We start from the raw sequence: 23,603 nt of genomic DNA, 5'->3' as shown, positions 1-23,603 counted from the left end.
GTGGGAGGGATTTCAGGGCTAGAAAATCACACGGAATTTCCAAGAAGGGAATAAGGAAGGACGCCCCATGACGAGATTCTCATTTCAAGGAGGAAAAAAAAAAAAACAAAAAACCTGGGGACTAGCAGGCATATTCTAGGGAGCCTTGAGCTAGGCGCTTCTGAGGCGAGTGGGCGGGACATCCTCTGCGGAAGCCCCTCGTTTCCGGGACGTCTACGGAAGGGGCGGGGCAGGCTCCGGCTTGGGTGGAAAGTGTAGAGGAGGCTCGGCGTTGCCGCGCAGTTGGTTAATGTGGACCCATGTCTGTAGTGGGCTGTGATAGCGGGACAGGAGTTAGGTCTCCTTGTTGTTTAGGAAGCCGAGGAATGAACTTTTCTCGTTCACATTTTCTGTAATGGGGCAAGGAGGGGTGGCATTTAGGGTTCGCCGTTGTCAGAGGAGTCCGATTCCCTCGTTCCCGCGCGGGCTCGATAATCTCGTCCTGCACACCTTTCCTTGCAGCTAGCTTATGGCTTGTCGAACTCTGGGGGCAAATTGGCCAACGTTGTGGCACATCCTGGGGAGGGAGGAGGACCCTTTCTTTACTCGAGGGGAGTAAAGACATTACTTGAGGACGAAAGGTATATAGTCATCCTTGGTCAGGTTGCAGAAAGAAATCTCATTTATTTCCGTTTCGCCACCTCCCCCAGGTTAGGTGCAGAGTCAAACGTGAATAAAAGCAAAGCCCTAATTGGGTTTGAGATTTTCACGAGATACGGAGATTCAGAGATGTGTTAGGACAGCTTCGCACAGACTTAACAAAAGAGTAAATCTTGGAGCGTAAAAATAGTCTCATGAACGCCCTAGTGGGTGGATATGACGGATACGAGGTTGACACACAGGTTGGTGTCGACCCTTCAGCCCCCATATGGATTGTAACACATCCTATAGCTCATAGACCCTGTTGTCTCTGAGGACATTTGTTCACCGGTGTTCTGAATCGTCAGTCCGTGTTTTACTCAGGTTTGTTTTAATTGATGCTGGTTTGGATACCGTAGAAATGATTTCATTTTGGTTGCTTTGGTTGTCACTGCAGCGCAAGGGAAGCCTTGTCTTCTGTGTGCTTTGGCGACTCTATGTGTAAGGACTCCTCAGGCACTGAAATGCTGTAAGTCTAGCTCATTCTCAGCCTCTTGAAAACCAGTTTCACTGTTTGGCAATAGAGGCACCCATGAGAGAGAGTGCGGGCTGGGTCCCAGACCACCGCAGTGACATGTCACACGAGTTCTTTGTTTTCCCAGTGTATATAAAACTTAGGTTTGCATTATACTGTAGTCTATTAAGTGTGCAATACCATTATGTCTTAAAAAAATGCACATTCCTTAATTTAAAAACACTTTATTGCTGAAAAGTGCTAACCATCGTTTGAGGCTTCGGCAAGTCCTAGTAGTAATAGCAAAGATCACTGATTACTGCACAAAATAGAATAATAATGAACAAGTTTGAAATATTGCGAGAATTACCAAAATGTGACACAGAGAGACGAAGGAATCAAACACTGTTGGAAAAATGGTGCTGATAGACTTGCTCCATGCAGGCTTGCCACAAACCTCGATTTGTTTAAAAAAAAAAAAAAAAGCAATATCTGTAAAGAACAATAAAGCGAAGTGCAAAAAACGAAGTATGCCTGTAATTCCTTCCCTTTGGGCTAGTTATCTGATTAGGTTACCAAAAGGCACAAGTTGTTTTACTATTTAAGTTATTTTCCTATTTACTGCTTGTTAGTTCTGGTGGTTCTTCCACCAGAGAACCACTAAAGTCAGAGGAATGTGAATTTCTGGAGTGGTTGTCCCCTGGGCATGGGACAAAGAATGAGTAAGCAGGGGCTTCCCTGGTGGCGCAGTGGTTAAGAATCCACCTGCCAATGCAGGCAACACGGGTTCGAGCCGTGGTCCGGGAAGATCCCACGTGCTGCAGAGCAACTGAGCCCGTGCACCACAACTACTGAGCCCGTGGGCCACAACTACTGAAGCCCGCGCGCCTAGAGCCCGTGCTCCGCAACAAGAGAAGCCACCGCAGTGAGAAGCCCGCGCACCGCAACAAAGAGTAGCCCCCACTCACCGCAGCTAGAGAAAGCCCACGTGCAGCAACGAAGACCCAACACAGCCAAAAATAAATAAAGAAAAATTTTTAAAAAAAGAATGAGTAAGCAGGACATTTCTTGAAGTCTTGTATTTTGTCTTTAAATGTATGACTTTTTACATATCTTTATTTTAATGGGAAGTCATAGTCACTCATCCGAAAAGGGAAAAAAACCCCACTTTTTTCTAAAACTGTGTTTCAAAATCATGTGCTTTATGTATTTTGATGCTTCTGAAATCCCCCTGGTGCCCTGCCTCATTACCCCAGTGAAGTCTCAACTGCTGTTTGAGAAGAATTAGTTCTCATTTGAAATTAATTTTAATGTATCACGATAACAGGATAATTACTACGGTCAGCATCTTTTGCCAGATTGCTGCATTTTATTTTTTTTAATTAATTTTTATTGGAGTATAGTTGAGTATCTGTCACATTTTAGAGAAGAACCTTGTGGGTTTTGCTCCAACCAGGATTCTTTTAGAATCTAGTTGGTTCTAGAATGAAAACCATAATGCAAGTGACATAAACAACTCAAAATGGTTTACTCCTTTTCTTTCTTTGTTTACTGTTAAAAATTAGTGGAACCAATCATAGAGCTTAGAAGACCTTAGAGCATCTAGTCAAGGGGTTCCTAATCTGGGGGAGTTCATGGATAAGTTTTTGGGCCTCTGAATGCCCTGAAATTATATGCAAAATTATGTATGTACATTTATGGAGGAGAGCATTGATAAAATTTTATTACATTTTCAAAAAGATTAGTGCCTCTAAAGCTAAAATACTCTAATCCAGTCTGAGGTTATAAATGCTGAAGTAGGTCCAGAACTCTTTCCACACACCTAAGTAACAGTAGACCCTGGTGTTGCTGCTGCCTTTTACGTTTCCTTGGGCTGTAACGTTCTCTTTAACGGAGAAGAAAAGTGGTTTTTCATTGTCTAAAGAAAAACACACAACACAATATCATAAATCTGCTCAACTGGATTCCAACTGAGCATACTTCCTGCCAAACCTCCTGTTCTCTTTCCAAACTCAGGACGTAAAAGCCATTCAATCTCATTCTTGTGAAAACACCAGTTGCCAAGTAACAACCAACCCTCCAGAGATCATTAACTCTAAAGCGCAACAGGATTTCTAGTTTTGCATTTAAATTATTGATAGAAAAGGTTCTTACACTTGAGCCATGCATTGATTTATTCATTCACTCAAGAAATATTTATTGAGTACCTGGCTTTGGTTCGCTAAAGAAAAAAGAGCCAGTTTTCCTTTTCGCGGGTGGGTGAGGGTGGTGATAAGGTGGATATACTGAGCTAAAAGCAAGATACAGTGGAGAGAAATCGGCCCTGTTAGAAATATCATGTGCGTCTAACATTCCCTCTTAGTTACCTTCTCTTCACAGTGTGACAGGCGGCAAGTCTGTTAAATTTGGGGACTCTACCGAGCTTGCATGTGCTTGTATTCTCAGAGGACTTTGGTCTCCTCTGCACGTGGAGCAGAGTGGGCTACTTCCCCTGGACACCAGCCTGATAGAAATTTGCTTCACCTGCTTCATGGGAATAATCCTGGTGAGCTTTGAGAGGTTTGCACTTGAGGCTGAGATCAAGGAAAGATTTGTGAACCTTTCCTTGTCACCATCATCTAAAAATCGCCTGAATGTCCATCTTCATCTCTGGAGCGTTGCTCATGGCCTTCGGTGCCCCGGCTCCTGCCGTCTTCCTGGGTGGGTTCAACATGCCCTATTGACCTCCCCTACAACCCCAGCCTCCTTACCACCTTGTCTGAAGGTTCAACTCCCACATTCCTTTCCAGCTACAGCTCCACCCCTCTCACTCATTCATAGCCAAAATTCCGATTTTCTTTCCAAAAAAAATAAAGTCAGTCCTAAAATAAGAGGACCAAAAAAAGATATTAACGTTTTTATGAAAGAATCTTAACTGATATGTTGAATTTGATTTCTACGTTGCTCCAGTATTTAAGAATTTGTCTTTTTCTAAAAAAATACAACAAACTGATGAATATAACAAAAAAAAAGCAGACTCACAGATACAGAGAACAAACCAGTGGTTACTAGTTGTGGGGGGAGGGTACAAACTATTGGGTGTAAGACAGGCTCAAGAATGTATTGTACAACACAGGGAATATAGCCAATATTTTGTAATAACTGTAAATGGAAAATAACCTTTAAAAGTTGTATAAAAATTTTTTAAAGAAAACAGAAACAAAATAGTTTTCTAAAAAAAGGAATTGTTTTTAACCTTATATAACTTAACAGTAGTGGCTTAAACAAGACATTAATTTATTAATTAATTTATTTTTTGGCCGCACTGTGCAGCCTGCAGGACCTTAGGTCCCCCAACCAGGGATGGAACCTGTGCCCCTTGCATTGGGAGGGCAGAGTCTTAACCACTGGGCTGCCAGGGAAGTCCCAAGATAACTTGTTTCTTAAGTGAAAGGCATCTGGAGGTAGGTTGGTCTAGTGCTGGTACAGGGACCCCAGTCATCAGGGACCCAGATCTGTTCTCTCTTTAAGATCCTGTGTTTTGGGAATTCCCTGCGGTCCAGTCGTTAGGACTCAGCGCGTTCACTGCCAAGCACCCGGTTTCAATCCCTGGTTGGGGAAGTAAGATCCCGAAAGCCGCGCAGCCAATTGAAAAAAAAAAAAAAAAAAAGATCCTGTGTTTGGTCGTGTGACTTCTTCCTTCATATCACCTCATAGGCCAAGAGAGGTGCAGTTATTTTGTCTTCAGCCATCACATCCGTAATCTCAACACTAGGCCTGGGGGAAGGGTGGAGGACAGAAAGGCCTCCTTCCAGCTAAGCAAACTCCCTCTGCCTACGCTGTCCTCAATCCCCTTGTGATAGTTCGATTTACATTTATTAGCCAGACTTTGGCCACCTGGACACGAGGCCTGTTGCTACCTCCAAATAAAATCAGGATTCTGTTATTTTTTTAAAATTAATTAATTTATTTATTTTTGGCTGTGTTGGGTCTTCGTTGCTGCACGCGGGCTTTCTCTAGTTGCGGTGAGCGGGGGCTACTCTTCATTGAGGTGCGTGGGCTTCTCACTGCGGTGGCTTCTCTTGTTGCGGAGCACGGGCTCTCGGCACGTGGGCTTCAGTAGTTGCGGCATGCGGGCTCAGTAGTTGTGGCTCACGGGCTCTAGAGTGCAGGCTCAGAAGTTGTGGCACACCGGCTTAGTTGCTCCGTGGCATGTGGGATCTTCCCGGACCAGGGCTCGAACTCATGTCCCCTGAACTGGCAGGTGGGTTCTTAACCACTGCACCACCAGGGAAGTCCCAGGGTTCTGTTATTAAGGAAGAAAAGGAAACCAGATATTGGGTGACCCCTAGCGATGTGTGCACAGCTGCTAATCAATAACATTTCCCTTGAACACGGGGAAATTCCCTAGAGTATAAGCTCCACTGTATCACTAATGCCAGGCACCCACCTTGCATGTAGGAGGAGCTCAGTAAATGATGGGTGAATGATTGAACGATTTGAATTCAACATGATGATTATTTTTCACATTACAGGTAAATATAGACTACATTAAGCATTTGAATAGTGTAATAGTTATCAACAAGCTACAAGGAAATGACCAGACCCTAAGTGTCCCTGTTTAGACTCAAAAGTTATCTTCTTACATGTTGACATTTTGTGTAGCCTTGCTACTTAAAGTGCTTGGGAGCTGGCTGGAAAGGCAGAATCCGAGGCTCCACTCCAAATCTATGGACTCCGGACCCACATTTTAAACATGCTCAGGTAATTTGAACCTGCACTGAAGTTTAGGAAGCACTGCTTTGTCATGCTTTAAAAAACAAAACAAAACAAAAAAACACACAGAATCACAGAAATATTTCTTCAAAATTTTTTCCTGCACTTGCATTAAGGTAGGGGTGTGTGTGTGTGTGTGTGTGATGTGTGATATACCACTTCTTCCCACCAGCTGGTTGGGGTAAAGATTTCAACCTGCAGAGGATGTTTTTAAAAAAAAATCCAGGGACTTCCCTGGGGGTCCAGCGGTTAAGACTCCATGCTTCCAGTGCAGGGGGCATGGGTTCAATTCCTGGTGGAGGAACTAAGATCCCACGTGCCGCAGAGCGCGGCCAAAAAGAAAAAAAAAAAAAAAAGTCCGCTAGATGCTGGTTCCAATAGTTATTCTTTGCAGATGATGGAACTGAGGAGGGAAGCATCAAATTGTAGTCTTTGTCTTAAGGTTTTAGTGATTAAAAGTGACTCCCTTACATATTATTGTAGGGGGGAGGGTGGGACTTCTGCGTGCTTCACAATTGCCCAACTCACGCTCCCTCTCTGGCCCCTCCCCCCGAACCTCCCCCCTCTGGCTGGCTTTCCAGGGCCTGACAGTTGCGGGAGGGGTCAGGCAGCTCAAAGCCCGCGGAAGTTTGCAGGAGTTCCCCCAGGTGACCCCAATACACTCCTTCCCAACCCCACCCACTCCTTAACCCACATGAAAGTCAAGGAATTAAGTATCTGGCCGAAATTGACACTGCAGGTAATTCCTATCTCAGAGGCAGCTGTAAGAGTTATTTGTGGGGTTGAGGGGGTTTAGACCAGGAGCTGGAATTTTTGATGCAGGAGTCAAAAGTGTGGATTTCCGATCGTTTTATCAAGTGTCTGGATAAATGGCTGAACAAGAGAGTTTTGCAGGTTTCGGCATAGCCCAACAAAATAATTATTACTGGTACTGGCAAAGGTGAGCTGATTTTTCCTACTCTGAACGAAAAGGAAGACCGATGGTGTTCTGTTTCTTATACAATGTGGCAATTTACAAACTGTTGCTTTGAAAATAGGTGTGCTTAAAACAGTGAAAGCGGAAATCATCCTTACTTGTAACGTCTGGGAAAGAAGAGGGAGTCCTGGGGTTTTGAGTGATTCTGCCTTGATGGGTGATGTCATTCCTGTCCTTTCCCCTCTGCTCTTAGAGTGAAGCCAGACTTCCATTCCTGCCAGGGTTACCCCTTTGGCAACTGGTACCAGCAGCAGCACAGATGTTACCCTCCTTCTGGCTGTAGCTGCGGCTATGGAATGGACGGAAATGGACCCAACCTTTATTCTGTGCGTGAGACCTCCGGATACCCAGTTGAAACTTCGCTTACACCCAAGGTATCTCTCCCTGGCATTAATACTGTGTGGTTTGGGTGCCCCGTACGGAAACATCTTTTTCCTTTCCTCACGCTTCCAGATCTTCTCATTCAAATTCCCACAGCCCTGGCTTCTGCTCCCTAATTTAGTACCAGAGAGTAGAAGCTGATGACCTGAGACATTTTGACTTGCAAACAATTTCAGTCCTCACTGTTTTCCAAAAATAAAATAATAGGTTGGTGAGGTCTGTGCGGGAATTCTTGCTACTGAATTGTAGCTTAGCATCATTCAGTAGATTTTACCCTTAAACACTTAACATTGGACAAGAGGTACTTTTTTTTTTTTTTTGCTGTAGCAGCAAACATTAACACATTTTACTTTTTTGATGACTAAAGTAACATATTTCTTTAAAAGAGGTATTGGAGTAAGAGAAAGCCTCCACCACCCCACTCTCTTCCCCGTTCCGTCCTCACTTAGAAGAAAGCATTGTTCAAGTGGATCTATGGCCTCTAGATTTTCCCTTCTACTCTCACTAAATCACTGTGAATGGGCTTAATTTCTGTTTGGGGAGTTCGGGGCGCCTTGGCTAGAACGGACAGTGTCGGATAGGCTTACTAGTTTGTTCCTTGCTTGCTGCTGTTATGTTGCACCAGGAGAGCTTTCTTTAAAAGTTGCCTATTTGGATGTGCTGTGATTTTAGCTCATCACTTATCGACTGACATTTTAAATGTTTTCGGTGCTTTAACAAACTTCCTTTTACCTCTTTTCAAGAATTTGAGTGTTTTTTGGCTAAGGGAAAAATTCTAGAAGGGGAAGTTCTCGATGAAAGGATATGACAGTTAAAATCTTAAACAGGAAGCTTCTTTCCAAAAAGCCTGCCTGAGCTTACACTTTCCATCGATGGTATGGCTTGCTTCTCCATGATTTTCTGTGTGTGATTAGCCAGCCTGACAGGTGAGGAAGGCATTTGTCTTTCATTGAGGGCAAATAACTTTCAAATGTTTATTGGTATCTGTGCTCTGTGACTTCATTGATGTCCTTTGTCTACCTTTTTCCTTTTGCCTTGTGTCCCCCCCCCCTTTTCTTGACTGTGTGAGATATTGAGATATTTACATAATAGGGAAATTAGCACTTTGCAGTCAAAGTGTTACAAATTTTTTCCCCCAATTTGTGTGCACAGTAACACTCTGTGTGATAGCCTTGGCTTTAACACCTAAGCCTTCAGTTTTTAAAACGTGCATTTGCTTGGTATTTTTTTGCCCAGACTTTCATTTCCAATTTTTCAAGCCTGTTTTTTGGGGTTTTCTGGCTGTGCCTCGGTGCTTGCGGGATCTTAGTTCCCGGACCAAGGATTGAACCCAGGCCCTTGGCAGTGAAAGTGCCAAGTCCTAGCCCCTAGACCACCAGGAAACTCCCACCTGAGGTTTTATCATATTTTTCTTCTTTCACTTCTCTCTTTTTTGTGCTCTTTTGGAGATGGTCTGACTTCCTGTGGTTAACTTTGTATCTTTAAATAGAGAGGTATAGGTTTGAGTATATTATCAACTTCAGAAATTAACCAATTATGCAGTGGGTGAACTGAGTCCATAGAAGAAAAGTCACAAAGGAGGAGCTTCAGCCAAAGGCATCTGGCTTCTCTGAAGTTTTGGGGAATTAACTGGCATCCTGGGGCCTGGGCGAGGAACTAGACAGCAGGGGCCCTGGAATCAGCTGTACGTCCTTGACAAAGGCAGGTTCCCAGCCGGTGCCTGCAGAGAGGAGTTGTAAAAACTTGCATTGCCCCAGGAGAGCCCACAGAGTCTGGTTTAACTAACCAAGATTTATTTTGGGAGTGCTTCTGGAATTTACTTCTTTCATTACGTAAGAAGATAATTGATTGGTTTGCTTTGGCCACGAGGGGTATGTGCTCATGGAGACTTTGCAGATTGTCACCTGGAAGGAAGGGCAGAGCTCCAGGTGGAGAGTTGGGTGCCTATGACAGTACCTGTGGAGTCTGATGCCAGGCTCCCTGCCGTCTGGTTCCTCGCCCAGGCGCCAGGATGCCAGTTAGTTCCCCGAAACTTCAGAGAAGCCAGACGCCTTTGTCTGATGCTCCTCCTTTGTGACTTTTCTTCTATGGACGCGGTTCACCCATTGCACTTATATCATTTAAAGGCTCTTTTAATCAAAATTCAAAGTAAAGTTGATCAAAAGGGAGTTTAGTGTATATTATTTTTGAGAGCTAAATTCTTCCAAGAAAGTGAGTAACCCTTTAAGTAAAATTAGTTTTTTCTTAACATACTGATTTTCATTGTAGGAAACCACAGCTCTGGCTGAAAACCAAGATGAAGATTCACTAGAAGGTAACAGAAACCTTCTGTTGCCCTCGTTGAAAACAAAACTAACCCCTTTTCCAGGTTCCTCATTCACTCAACTGGCTAGAAACTGAGAGATCCTACTGGAGAATTCCAGTGTAGGTCTCCCTCTGTTTCTGAATTAATTGCTATAAACAATTTATTCACTTATATCAATCTGTTAACTAAATAGATAAAGCAGCATGCTTATTTTTCAAAGCCCTGTCGTAGGGATTTAGTTCTGGCTCACTCTTTGGCATTGTATCTGCCCAAGTCCTCATGCTAGAAACTCAAGACTGCTCCAAGTTTAATGCATTTCCAAGTCCTGTCCGTTCATCTCCACATTATCTCTCAATTCCATCCATTTTCTCCATCTCTGCCACCATCTGGATGCTCATTGAGTCTGGTAGCACTACTTTTTTAGCTTCAATTTCTATTTTTAAGTTTATTGAAAGTAAACACACAATTTAAAAAATTTAACATTAAATGTCTGCAATATTTCCTGCTAATGTTTTTTTAAAAGTTCTAATTTTAAGCTGTTTCTAATATGTGTCCTGTAAAACTGTATTTTTTTTTTTCATATGTGTTATTGGCTTCTGCAGATCCAAATCTTCATTTGAATATTGAGGAGTTAAACAAAGAATTTATGGTGGAAAGTGAAGAACTCTATGACTCTCTCATGAATTGCCACTGGCAGCCTCTGGATACAGTTCACTCTGAAATCCCAGATGAGACCCCCCAAAAGCAAGATGTTCATTAAGCTACCCAACTATCACATTAATTGTATCTTGTTTTGTTTTTGTTAAAAAAAAAAATTCTCCCAGGAATGTATTGGATTCTGTATGCAAATACAGATTTCCAAGACTTAAATGTGATGGAGATGAGAGAACATAATTTAAATAAATTTTACCAGCACATTCATTTCCGGAAGTGTGGTTACATTATGGTTTTGTTTGTTTGTTTTTTCATTTTTTGGCTGTGCCACGAAGCACGTGGGATCTTAGTTCCCCAAACAGGGATCGAACCCACGCCCCCTGCATTGGAAGCACGGAGTCTTAACCACTGGACTGCCAGGGAGGTCCCAAGTATGTTATATTATGTAAGTGCCAGAAGAGGTCGCAGAACTATCATGGTAGAACAGGCTGCACTGTTAAGACATTTGAAAATAGGTTTCCTAACACAACATTGTAAATCAATTTAAAAAAAAAGATAACAGGTTTTTTTTTTTTTTTTTTTTTTTTTTTTTTTTTTTTTTTAAATTTTCAAAAGCAAATCAATTTATTTCGGTCAAAATAACTCATGTTTACATCATATTTATAAAACAAACTGTACAATAAAATACATAAAGTTTTCACATTTTCTACTTCAATCATCATCTTCTTCCTCTTCATCACTGATCACGTACTTCTTGTGCTTTTTATTTGCTTTATCGTCATCTTCTGCTTTTCTCTTTCCAGAAGGCTCACCTTCCTCATCACTGGTGAGTTTCTTTGCTTTGAGTAATCTTTGAGCCTTATCTTCTTCTGATCCCTCATCACTGTCTGATGAATAGATCCTGGCTCGTTCCTCTCGAATGCCTCCTTTGTATCGGTTTTTAATGGCAGCCAAGCTGATGGACTCCTCACCTTCCTCCTCCTCATCATATCGATCAGGTTCTAGGTAGCTAGCACTCAGCCCCCGCTGGTGCTGTTTCTCTCTCATGCGGCGCTGCTGAGATTCCCTACGAATAGAAGCCCTCAGACGTTCTTCTTCTTTCTTAATCATCTCTGTGCGCTGGCATTCAGGATCACGACCAGCCATTGGTAAGATTCTAATCTTCTGTGTCTTTGAACATCTATCTGCAAGTGACAGGGTCATCTTCCTATGTGTGGCACTGTCTGTAGAGTGAGGTCTGAATGTGAGTTTGGTTTTAAAGACGGCTTGTCCCTGTAGACCGGTACCTTGTCTTATAAAAAGGTGGTTGTGATCACCCTGCAGTGGAGCCTTGTAAACATCAAACACCTCATTGCCTAAATGCAGGGACATGCTTCCATCGGACCACTTGACTATCCGAGCATTGCTTTCTTTAATTTCATTTCCTTCTTCATCCCGGCGTATCCTCCATCGTATAGTATTTTCTACCTTTAATTTTAACCTGGTTCGACCTTCTTCATCCAGCATTTCCTCATCTTCAAATTCATCTTCATAATATTGAGGATCAAAAGGTCTGGGCTCTACACTGAGAAAGTTGGGCAGCTTAACAAAATACAAGTCATTTCCTAAATCAGTGTTTACTTTGGGTATTTCTACTTCTATTCTGGTCTCAGGAATTGGCTCCTCCTCCTGTTGATCCTGAGGCAATCCATTTTCATCAACAGGCTGTCCTGGAGTGGGTGGTTTATCTTCCCCATCACTCCCTGAAGATATATCATCTGCACCTCCAAAGAGATCCATGGTTCCACTATTATCTTTTGGTACCTCAGTGTCACTATCTGCTTCTGAATCAGATGCAATTGCATTCTTGCGTTTCATTCGTAAAACTTCATCTTCGCTATCACTGCCTCTTGCAGATTCTGACTTATGGTCCTGTTCCTCTTCATCATCTGAATGCCTGTGTTCTTCATCCGAGGCCTGTGGCCTTTCATCATCAGAATTTTGCATTTTCTCATCATCAGACATCTGTGGCCGCTCTTCATCATCAGAATTCTGTTTCTCATCATCATTATCAGAAGCTGCTGGCCGTTCATCATCCGAATTAGCCTTCTCCTCCTCAGACAGTTGTTGTCTCTCATCATCTGAAAGCTGAGGCCTCTCCTCATCATCTGTGTTCTGCATTTTCTCATCATCATCAGAATTCTGCAGTTTATCTTCATCAGATCCTTGTGCCCTCTCCTCATCATCAGAATTTTGTATCTTTTCATCATCTGACTGGTCACTTTTATCTTCTCTGCCCCATTTTTCATCATCTGAATGTGCTTTTTCAGAACCTTCCGCTTCTGAGTGATGGCTCCCTCCATCTGATCTATGACCTTCATCGTCATCGTCATTGTGGGCTTCTGATCCACTGTGCTGATCTACATCTGAGGGATCATTGTCTTCATGGTCAGAACGCTCAGAAGCTTCTGATCTATTGTCTGATCCTTCAGAGTGATTATCACTCCCACTATGATGAGAAGCTCCCTCATCCTCACTGTCATCTCCAAACAGTTCCTTATTACTTGGTTTTCCTGAGTCATCTCTTTCATCTTGATCACTTTCACTTCCAGAGGCATTACTGCCAGAAGCAACATTCTCTTGATCAGAATCTGAGCCTGATCCAGGATCAGAATCTTTACGCTCAGCATCGCTGTCGGCGTCGCTCCCGAAAAGGTCCTCCATATCCGCCATTGCCGCGCACGTCAGCTGTCTTCACCGGGGGCGGCTCCGCGCGATAACAGGTTTAATATGAGATGGGCCTGACCTGAACTGATGGTGGCATTAGCTACTCTGATATAATTTGCTGCATTCCTCTATTCACAGACAATACAAGGTTTCTCGCCTGCATCTGGTATAGAAAAGTGTAGATTAGAACTAGATGTTTGATTTCCTTTTCCTGGCCCTCAGGCTCTCTTATGAGAGAACTAGACAGCAGAAGACAGTGGAAACTCACTTGTCACAGTTGAATCCTCAGCATGGAAAAAGTGTGCTTGATCAAAACAGATTATCAGCCTTCTAAGATAGAGGAATTGGACTCCCATAAACACCAGTTCTGAAACTTCAATGCATATGTTGACTGTGTCTCTTATAAATTATGGGTTCCTTTTTTTTTTTTTTTTTGGTCCTGAAGGTAAACGCCGTGTCCTGTTGATTGCTTTGCCATGGATGGGTACTTAAGGAGACCACCGGGACTGATCTGAGTGACCTGAAGGCCTGAAGACTTGTTACTTAGGTTAGTTAACCAGACTCTGTCCATAGACTACTGTTTTGAGAGTGTTTAATACATGCTAATCCTTGTCCCAACGAGGCTCAAAGAGCTGAATCCAACAAGGAGAGCTGGACGGACTGTAAAGGAGCTTGTCCTGCCCTATAGCATAGGACAGGGTTTCTCAAGCTTGGCATTACTGAAATTTTGGGCTGGACACTTCTTTGCTGTGGAGGTTGTCTGTGCAATGTCCTAACCTCTACCACTACACGCCAGTAGCATGCCATACCCCAGTTATAACAACCAAGATGTCTCCAGACATTGCCAAGTGTCCCTTGGGGGTAGAATGCCCCCAGTGGAGAACCACTGGAATAGAGCAATGAATCTCAAACCTTAGAGGGCATCAGAACTGCCTGGAAGGCTTGTTAAAACACAGATTCAGTAGGTCTGCATGGGACCTGAAGATTTCAGTTCTAAAAAGTTTCTAGGTAATGCTGCTGTTGATGGTACAGATGCCACACTTTGAGAACCACTGGCATTGGGAAATTCCTAACTGGTTCAATCTAGTTCTACCTGGGACAATGGTAAGGTTCTCCATTCATGTTCCCCATCCCAAAAGAAGGTGTGCAAGGCCCCACTTTCCTACAGAGCCCTGACCTGTTCAGGTATCCATCCTCCTCATACAGCCATGTGTTTTGGGGGCCAGCATCATATCTGGCTCTAGGGAATGGCTCTTGTGCGATCTGAGACACATGCAGTGGTCGCAATCCTCTTGCTAGAGGTTGGTTTAGGTAGAGACATATGATAAAATTCTGGCTAATGAGATGTGAGGAGAATTTTTCCTCATTTTTAAAAAAAATTTTATTTATTTTTATTTTTGGCTGTGTTGGGTCTTCGTTTCTGTGCGAGGGCTTTTCTCTAGTTGTGGCAAGCGGGGGCCACTCTTCATCGCGGTGCGCGGGCCTCTCACCATCGCGGCCTCTCTTGTTGCGGAGCACAGGCTCCAGACGCGCAGGCTCAGTAGTTGTGGCTCACAGGCCTAGTTGCTCCGTGGCATGTGGGATCCTCCCAGACCAGGGCTCAAACCCGTGTCCCCTGCATTAGCAGACAGATTCTCAACCACTTCACCACCAGGGAAGCCCCCCTCATTTTTTAAAAGGAGAAACAGAAGACAGATACCTTCTCTTTCTCTGGACATTAGGTTTAGATATAATGCTCAGTACTGTTGCAGCTACCTCGTGACAGTTAGGGGAACAAACTGAAGGCAGTGCTGATCAACTGGAAATGGCAATGAAGGAAGATGGAAGGAAACTGGATCCATGATAACGGCATTGAGCTGTTGAATTAGCTAACCCTGGAGTCTCTGTACATCTAGGCGTTATGTACGATAATGTATTTTTTTAACATCTTTATTGGAGTATAATTGCTTTACAATGTTGTGTTAGTTTCTGCTGTATAACAAAGTGAGTCAGCTATATGTATACATACACCCCCATATCCCCTCCCTCTTGCGTCTGCCTCCCACCCTCCCTATCCCAACCCTCTAGGTGGTCACAAAGCACAGAGCTGATCTCCCTGTGCGATGCAGCTGCTTCCCACTAGCTATCTATTTTACATTTGGTAGTGTATATGTGTCCATGCCACTCTCTCACTTTGTCCCAGCTAACCCTTCCCCCTCCCCGTGTCCTCAAGTCCATACTCTACGTCTTTATTCCTGTCCTGCCCCTAGGTTCGTCAGAAACATTTTTTTTTAGATTCCATATATATGTGTTAGCAAACAGTATTTGTTTTCCTCTTTCTGACTTACTTCACAATGTATTTTCTTACTCTTTAATCCACTCTGAATTTTTGTAATTAGTAGCAGAAGTATCCTAACAGATCCAGCTGGCATGTGCAAAGACCTTGGTGTCCTTGAATCAAAAGGAGACCAGTCAGTGTGTCTAGAGCTGTACTAATATGGTAGCCCCATGTGGCTATTGAAATTAAAAAAATTTTTTTTTTGGCCGTGCTGCATTGCTTGTAAGATCTTAGTTCCCTGACCAGGGATCGAACCCGGGCCCCTGCAGTGGAAGCACAGAGTTCTAACCACTGGACCTCCAGGGAGTTCCTGAAATTTAAATTTTAATTAATGAAAATTAAAAATTCAGTTTCTCTCTTACACTAGTCACATTTCAAGTGTTCAGTAACCACATGTGTCTGGGGCTACCATCTTAGCCAGTGCAGATTACAGAACATTTCTATCACTGCATAATGTTTTATGGTATAACACTGGCCTAGAGCATCAGGGGAAGAGGGGCCTGAGGTGAGGTGAGAGCAGGATTTCTCAGCTGTGTTCATTACAGCTCCCTTTCTGGAGCCCTTTAGACACCTTTCCCCCAACCATCCCCCACCCCCCATGAAATGTTAATTCCATAGCTATTCTATATACTCTGTATCTGGGTTTTATACATTGAAAAAGTTAATTCCCTTTCTTCACTCTCCAGAACCAATTTTTGCCTCCCTGGGGAAGGTATTTTCCCCTGTTGAGAATGCCTGGGTTAGTGTGTTAGTCATGAACAAGTTCAGGCAGGAATTTTAGGTCACCGTAAAGAATTTGGATTTTATTAAAACTGTATTGGGAAGCAACTAGAGGACTCTAAGGTGGGGACTCACGTGGTCTGTTTTTTGTCTTCCGACTATCACTTGGCTGCTTCACGGGGCACAGCTTGGAGGGAGATGGCAGCAGAGGTGGGGAGACCAGTAAGGAAACCTGCAGCTGCCCTGGGAGAGAGGCTGGAGGTTCATCCTGGGGTCGTAGCTGTGGATTTGGAGAGAGGGGGAGAAATTTGAGGTACCTTTTGGAGATGACATGGCAGCTCTTAATAATTGTAGTGAGACAGATAGGAGGCGTCTAGAATTACCCCAGGGATTTTGGCTTGAGTAATGGCATGGACAGTGCTTCCACTGACTGAAGTGGAGAAAACTGGGAGAGCAGTAGGGTGGCGAGGGTTGTTATGGGTGCGTTAGAATGGAGATGCCTGTTAGCCATTGGGCAGGGACTGCTGGAACCTTCTGAGATGTATCTACTCCACCAGTGTCTTTTTTTTTTAAAATAAATTTATTTACTTATTTATTTTTGGCTGCATTTGCTCTTCATTGCTGCACGCAGGCTTTCTCTAGTTGCGGGAGCCGAGGCTACTCTTCGTTGCGGTGCTCGGGCTTCTCACTGCGGTGGCTTCTCTTGTTGCGGAACACGGGCTCCAGGGCACGCAGGCTTCAGTAGTTGTGGCACGTGGGCTCGGTAGTTGTAGCTCGCGGGCTCAGTAGCTTTCGCGCATGGGCTTAGCTGTTCTGCGGCATGTGGGATCTTCCCTGACCAGGGATCAAACCCGTGTCCCCTGCACTGGCAGGCAGATTCTCAACCACTGCGCCACCAGGGAAGTCCTTCCACCAGTGTTTTGATTCCACCTCTGCTGGAAGCTTGCAGGAGTGAGGAATCCATCCCTTTCTACCTTCTCAGCCAAATATGGACCATGACTGAGACAGCTGTACCAGGGGACCCACCGAGAGAGAACCTTGTTATATGCATGTCTTATTTAACCAGAGTCACCTCTAATAGGAGGAAACAGGCTAAAGGAAGAGCTTCTGTAGAAATTGAACAAATGGCAGGACAGGCTTTGCACCTTTATTCTTTAAGTTCGAAGTACCAAAATAATGGGGACTTTTTAACATTAGAGAAAAAAACTCTAGTGGACATACTATGAATGTGGTCCTAGTTGCATGCTCTGTTATCCCTAATCAGGCTTTCATAATATCTAACCTCCCTTGCTGAGGTTCCTCTTTCTAGTTGCCCAACCCAAAGAAGAGAGGGATGGGATTTTTTTTCTAGTGCTCTTAAGGCAGTTACATTAGTGGCCCCAGGTGAGTGGCTATGCCCTTGTGCAGTCCCTTCTTACGCGGATGCGAGGCTTGACCATTGTCGACCTGCTTTAGCCAACGGACCATCAGCAAATGTGATGCAAACAGGGACATGATAAGCACTTTCACACTGGGGTTTTTCTCTTTTGGGACACTTCCACCATCATGTGAAGAAGCCCACTCAAGCCTAAGGATAAAAGGCCCTATGGAGGAGAACAGAGGTGCCCTAGGAAATAGCCACTAGACAGCCGCACTCACGGTCTGCTGACTATAACCCCATGAGTGATCCCAGGTGAGACCAGCAGGGGGGCCCAGCCCATAGTGCTGACCCTACTTAACATGTCTTAAAAAGATTACACTATGATTTGGCAGTGAAATGAAAAGGGCACAGACGCAGATCAACAGGGCAAAAATTTGAATTTAGTGAGGCAAATATTTGTCGTTAGAGAAATGACCACAAATCTATGTTTTCTTGCATATTTGTTGTAAAGAAATAAACAATTTATTTCATTTATATCAATCTTGTGTATAAATAAAAAGGAAAATATGGTTTTAAAAATATGTGTCTAAATGGAGCTAGAACAGAGATTGGCTAGATAATAAAGATTTTTTGTCCATGCTGTCTTTGACCCAACTGCTCAAGTCTTCCAGAGGAAGTATGGTGCAAAAGCAGCCCTAGACTACAGGTAAACCAGTGAGCTTGGCTGTGTTGCAATCAAACTTTATTTATAAGAACAGATGACAGGCTGGATTTGGTCCACGAGCTGTAGTTTGCCAACCCCTGTCCTACAGGAACCCCTTTAAAAAGTTTTAAGTAAAAATTTTAAGTGGTAAGAAAACATTGTCATAGTTTAATTGGCAAGGTTCGTGTTTCTCAGTGATAAAAAAAATTATGGGGCTTATCATCAGCGGTATTTCAGATTCAGTAAAACACAGTGTATGAGAATTCCCTGGCAGTCCAGTGGTTAGGACTCAGTACTTTCACTGCCAGGGCCCAGGTTCAATCCCTGGTTAGGGAACTAAGATCCTGCCAGCTGCATGGTGCCGCCATAAAATAAAATTAAATAAAATGTGCAGCCATAAAATAAAATAAAATACAGTGTATAGGTATATATATGTTTAAGAAACATGGTATCACATAATCTGGCTTAATGGGAATAAATAGCCAGAAGTTAGCAGATGATTTAAAGTTGTGGGCGGCATTGGAACCGTAACTTAATTTGTTGGGTCTGTGTATAACATGACATGCAGAACTTGATGAAGTATGATTAAGGTCTGGATTTAGAATAAGATAAGAACTCAGTGAAGGACAAAATTAAAGCATCAGCATAAATTCATACATGTTGAAGGGGCTCCTGCTATGATGTGGAGCAGTCCACAATGCCTCTGACATCACTCTGCTTATCACCAATAGTCCTGTAAAACGATAAACACCCAGCATAAGTGTGAAGGTTACCTTATATTCTCCATCACTGACTATAACTCAGAAGGTAGCAAATGCTGGATTGTGGGCCACAGAAAGCCAGACTGGCCGGATGTCTCTGTTGCAGAATGATGACTCTTTCAGAATTTTGGGGTTAACAATGATGGCGACAAAATGTCTCGTGTGAACAGAGAGGCTCCCTTTCATGGCGGTGACCAGCCAGTGGCAAAATGAGATGAACAACAATGATTACCACCAAATGGAACAAATTACAGCTGCAAAAAGGGCCAAGTGCTCTAAATTCTAAAAAGAGAGTGATGACAAAAAGATAGATGTTTACATAATGTTCACATGGTTTATAAATATCAGGGGTCGGTGCAGATAGCGAGGCGCTTCTACTAAAGTTCTGGGTAACAGCGATATGATCAGTCATTGATTGTTGTGGCCTCAGACCTGTTCCAGTTATTCTGTTGAGAGTTGACAGTAAGTGACCTAACTGATTGTGATAAGCGCCTGTTAGGCCTATGTGGGGAGCAGTGTGGGTCATAGATCATCAACAGTGGACGTTGTAGTTGTGTTTGTGATTATCTTGTCCAAGGAGATGAGCCCCTGAGAGTAAGGGCAATATATCTGTGCTGCAAGTAGGGAGATAAGAGAGCAAAAGAAACCTTGTACTTATCACTGGTTGATGAACATTGCTTGGAAAAATGTCTGAATTTCTGGTGCTGCTATGTTTTGCTGTATTAAGAGAAAACCGCTAGGTCAATGGGATGGAGTCCCCAGCGTCTGATGAGGCAACTTTAGGATGGTGTGGATCCGTAGTCAATAGATCCTTGCTTCTGACTGAGTAGCCTTCATGGGGATGGGGTCTGGAAGGACGAGGCTGCTCCTTGTGATGAAAGAGCGGGGACATAATTGAGGGCTGCCCTGATTGCTGTAGGGCACTTTGAGACCTGGGTATGCCTCAGCTTCCCCTGAAAGAACCACAGTGGGGATTTCAGGAGCAGCGTCCGAAAGCCAGCAGGAGTCCTACAGTTATTGAGATGTGACCTGCCTTAAAGACAAGGATGGGCAACTAGAGGCAGAGGACATGTGGCTGGCATCACTACTTCTGTTATCCCCAGTACCTTCGATAAGCAAGCTTCTGCCTCCAGAGTCTGGATGTTGTATCCTGGGCACCTGGTTTTGTCTGCCCTGCCTACCTGTCCTAGGAAGTGCTTTTCTGACTCAAATCTTGAGATTCTAGTGAGCCCTTTCCTATTACTGACCCTTCCTCTCTGGCCGCAGTTGATGACTGGTCCAGCAGTGGGCTGCAACCCAGCCTACGCCATGGTCCCTGCTTCAGCTGATTGATCAGGATGATCTCATGACCTAAGTTGGACCCATCAAGTTTTCCCTGGGATTTCTGAAGAAACCTCAGTCCTCCTCTGGTGGTGAAACTGGGAGAGAGAGGGCCCAGGAGCAGCTGTAGCAATGTTCCTGCTGTGAGTAAAGTTAATTTACGGAGAGACGCAGATAACAAGGCTAGAGGGACAGAGTCATGTGGTGTTTCACTCTCTAGGTTTTCATTTTCTGCACCCCTGTTCTTTTCAGGAATCACAAAACTTCCAATACAGTTCCCCTTGTTGGTGCAATTTCCTTCACGGGAACCCAAAGTGCCCTGATTTAATCAAGTTCTTAATTTGCCAGCCCACGTGGGCGGGTTAGAAAAGCTGATGTTCTCCACTTCCATTCCTCTTGTTAACTCCCTCCTAAGCCGCATGTTATTCCATCTCTACAGTTTTCTCAGGGTCAACTCATCCATTCCCATTCCATTCTGCTCTGTGCATCCTGGGCAAGAAATTCACATTTATTTTTGCAGCTCAGGCCTTTCTTTTGAGCTCCACATTAAGTGTATCCGACTGCTTACTTTGATTCTTTACCTTGGGTGTCCAATAGGTATTCCCAAATTACTGTGTTTGTAATGGGCTGTACTCAGTTTTACCTGTGTTAATAACTGTCACATTCTATCAAATGGTGATAAATACTTGGGGATCCCATGCCCTTAACAGGGAGGGGTTTGGACCTGGAGGAGAGGAGATGGACAACTTCATGAATCATTGCCAGTGAGTCTATCAACTGCATTTGTTTGCAAAAGTAGCGGGGGTGAATCTGAAATAGAATTTTGTGGAAGAATGCACGTTTCAAGCTGAGAAGTTACAGAAATTTACAGCACTAATTGATTCAATAAACAAATATTATTAGACAGGACACTTTGGATTTGCAAGATGAATCAGGCATCTGATCACACCTGAGGAGACTCATAGCTAAAGCAAGAGAGAACTTCCCAAACTACTAAATTACAAGATAAAATATGATACATGCCCCAGAAATGTACAGAGCACCATGGAAGTTATAATAAAATCAAGGTATAGAAATAAATCTCTATGTGAGGCAGTCGATTTTATTTAAGGCTCTCTTGTCTCAAATTGTACCCTGGTTTCACCTAACCATCTTTGTGGAGCCAATAGGCAAGGGTTTGGATGCCTCAGTACATATTATGAGGGGATTTCCTTAAAGTCATCAGTGGCTTCGTGGCCACCGTGACTGTGCTTCGTGACAGCACCATGTTATGCTATGAACATAGTTGGAAGTCTAGGAAGTGAAGCATTTCCCCTCTTCCAGTGAACCTGCAGTCATTACCTCCCTCCCAAGGAAACTGGATGCTCTTCATCGAGTCCCTTCTGGTTGAGGACCTCCTCTATCCAGGCGAGAACTTTAGAAGCCACATACTTCTCACTTCCTCCCCACAATTCTTCACCGAGACAGAAACCTAGAGTCCCCTAGAGAACATGCTGCCACTCCCCTGGGAAGCCTGATCTCAGAATGTCCTGTCCTCCTCTATCCTTTTTAAAAAATCTCTATTACTCTGTTAGCTGCTATCCTACCCTGTGGGGAAACAGACCTTGTTGGGCTGCAACCTGCAGACCTGCAAGCCTTGTAGTTGCCCAGCCTTGAGACTGAAGAAAGAGCCCAGAGACAGCAACAGAGACATCAGTGGTTGACTGGACAGGGGATCTTACATGTCTGAAACAAAGGGTCCTGGAGCGACATCCCACCATGTACAGCAGACGGCAGGCAGGTCGTGGCAACAACCTTTGCTACCCAGGGGAGAAGGAGGCTACCATTTATAGGGGTAATTGACGTCAGGTTGACTCATCAGTTACCAGGGAAACCAGCAGCCAGGCATGTCCCTCACAGCCCCTCAGGTTAATGACCATCACGAGGGCAGCTATTTTCCTTTAATAAATTAGCAGGTGGAGCTGTTCTGGCCTAAGGATTGGACCAATAACGAGCTGGGCCAAGGAGTAAGCAAGTGCACATGAGCAGGTGTATGGGAAGCAGGGACTGTCAAGCAGCAGATGATAAAGAGCAAGAGAACAGCCATCATTTTTTAAAAAAAATTACTTATTTATTTATTTATTTTTGGCTGTGTTGGGTCTTCGTTTCTGTGCGAGGGCTTTCTCTAGTTGTGGTGAGCAGGGGCCACTCTTCAACGCAGTGCACGGGCCTCTCACTATCATGGCCTCTCTTGTTGGGAGCACAGGCTCCAGACACGCAGGCTCAGCAGTTGTGGCTCATGGGCCCAGTTGTTCCCCGGCACGTGGGATCTTCCCAGACCAGGGCTCGAACCCGTGTCCCCTGCATTGGCAGGCAGACTCTCAACAACTGCACCACCAGGGAAGCCCGAGAACAGCCATCTTGAGTGGCCTGACCATACAGACCTGAAAGGCTCCTGGGCTCTGACCACACAGTGGCGGTGGGGGGATGATTCAGGGTGGAAGGCACAGGGCTGGAAGGGGACATGGATGCTTCTGTTTGTCAAAAGAACTCTTTACCTAGATGGCAGGGAATCGTTATAAGCGGTGGCATGGCATGGTTAGATCTGTGGCTTTAAAAGAAGACTTGGTAATGGTGTGAAGGAAGAATTTAAAGGATAAAGACGGCTTTACCTGACAACCCAATGGTGAATTCACGGGGCACAGCAGTAAAGGATGAGAGAAAATGACTCTAGGAAGGGGCTGCTTGAGCTGATTAGAGAAAAAGTGAAAGGTAGCAAGGCTCAGGCGTTTTTATGGGAACAGCGGGTGAAGGTAACAGAAATGAAGTGATGTCACTTGGCGTAGGGAGAGGAAAATACTGGATTAATTTTGCTTCTTGATAAAGCGAATCACGGGAAGAGGTGTGGGCACACCAACACATCCGCATACTCATTGTGGCTCATCTCAGAGTTCCACATGGAAAGCTGGCACGAGGGAGGGGACATCGATTATCTCCTCTAAGTATCAGGCAGACATACTGTTTCCCAAACTGGGATCTACGGAACACTAGAGTTACAAGAAAAGATATTAAATAGATGAACTACCAAAAACGGGAGTGGTGATTCTGTGGCCAAAATAAGTTCAAGAAATACTGCATATTACAAGATGAAAGGCTCTGGACATCTCCCACTTGGATGGGACCAGAGAACCCCCTTGCCCATCACACCTTTACAGGACCTGGTGTTGAAAGAGCATCATGTTTTAAATGAGACACTTAGTGCACTGGGAGTGTGTCCTGCAAACCGGCGCTGGTCCACCAACCGCTCACCAGTCTGCAGCAAGATCAATGCAGAAACTGTGTGGGTTTGGAAACTCTGACAGCACTCTTGACGGTGCAACATCCAAGCGCCATTTTATTTTTCTAATAATGCATTTCATTCTCTTTTACAAAGATATCACTCCACCACTGACCAGCGGGAGAAAACTGGCTTTTCTTCACAGATGGTTAAGAAACACTTTTAAAAAGAGCAATGGCCGAGAGAAATTGTTCTCC

General features: G+C 44.1%; 2 protein-coding genes and 1 long non-coding RNA gene across 3 annotated transcripts; 1 reads left to right on the top strand and 2 right to left on the bottom strand.

The window, feature by feature from the left end:
* Nucleotides 1–5,101: 5,101 nt before the first annotated feature.
* LOC132375392 (uncharacterized) lies at nt 5,102–21,882 on the bottom strand. Its single transcript, XR_009505995.1, has 3 exons — nt 21,812–21,882; nt 16,082–16,226; nt 5,102–5,417 (listed from the first exon to the last, which is right to left on the bottom strand). It is a non-coding gene; the product is annotated as an uncharacterized LOC132375392 (long non-coding RNA).
* On the top strand, nt 6,757–10,366 carry C11H6orf52 (chromosome 11 C6orf52 homolog). The gene is made up of 4 exons (XM_059940639.1): nt 6,757–6,827; nt 7,039–7,237; nt 9,513–9,558; nt 10,152–10,366. The coding sequence occupies exons 1-4, from the start codon at nt 6,757–6,759 to the stop codon at nt 10,307–10,309; spliced, it is 474 nt and encodes a 157-aa protein (XP_059796622.1). The 3' UTR covers nt 10,310–10,366.
* On the bottom strand, nt 10,836–12,945 carry LOC132375390 (RNA polymerase-associated protein LEO1-like). Its single transcript, XM_059940638.1, has one exon. The coding sequence runs from the start codon at nt 12,913–12,915 to the stop codon at nt 10,915–10,917; it is 2,001 nt and encodes a 666-aa protein (XP_059796621.1). The 5' UTR covers nt 12,916–12,945; the 3' UTR covers nt 10,836–10,914.
* Nucleotides 21,883–23,603: the final 1,721 nt, after the last annotated feature.

Source organism: Balaenoptera ricei, chromosome 11, assembly GCF_028023285.1.
Source record: "Balaenoptera ricei isolate mBalRic1 chromosome 11, mBalRic1.hap2, whole genome shotgun sequence".
NCBI classification, from domain to species: Eukaryota; Metazoa; Chordata; class Mammalia; order Artiodactyla; family Balaenopteridae; genus Balaenoptera; species Balaenoptera ricei.
The sequence above is the reverse complement of the archived record's forward strand: the minus strand, read 5'-3'. Positions and strand labels throughout refer to the sequence as shown.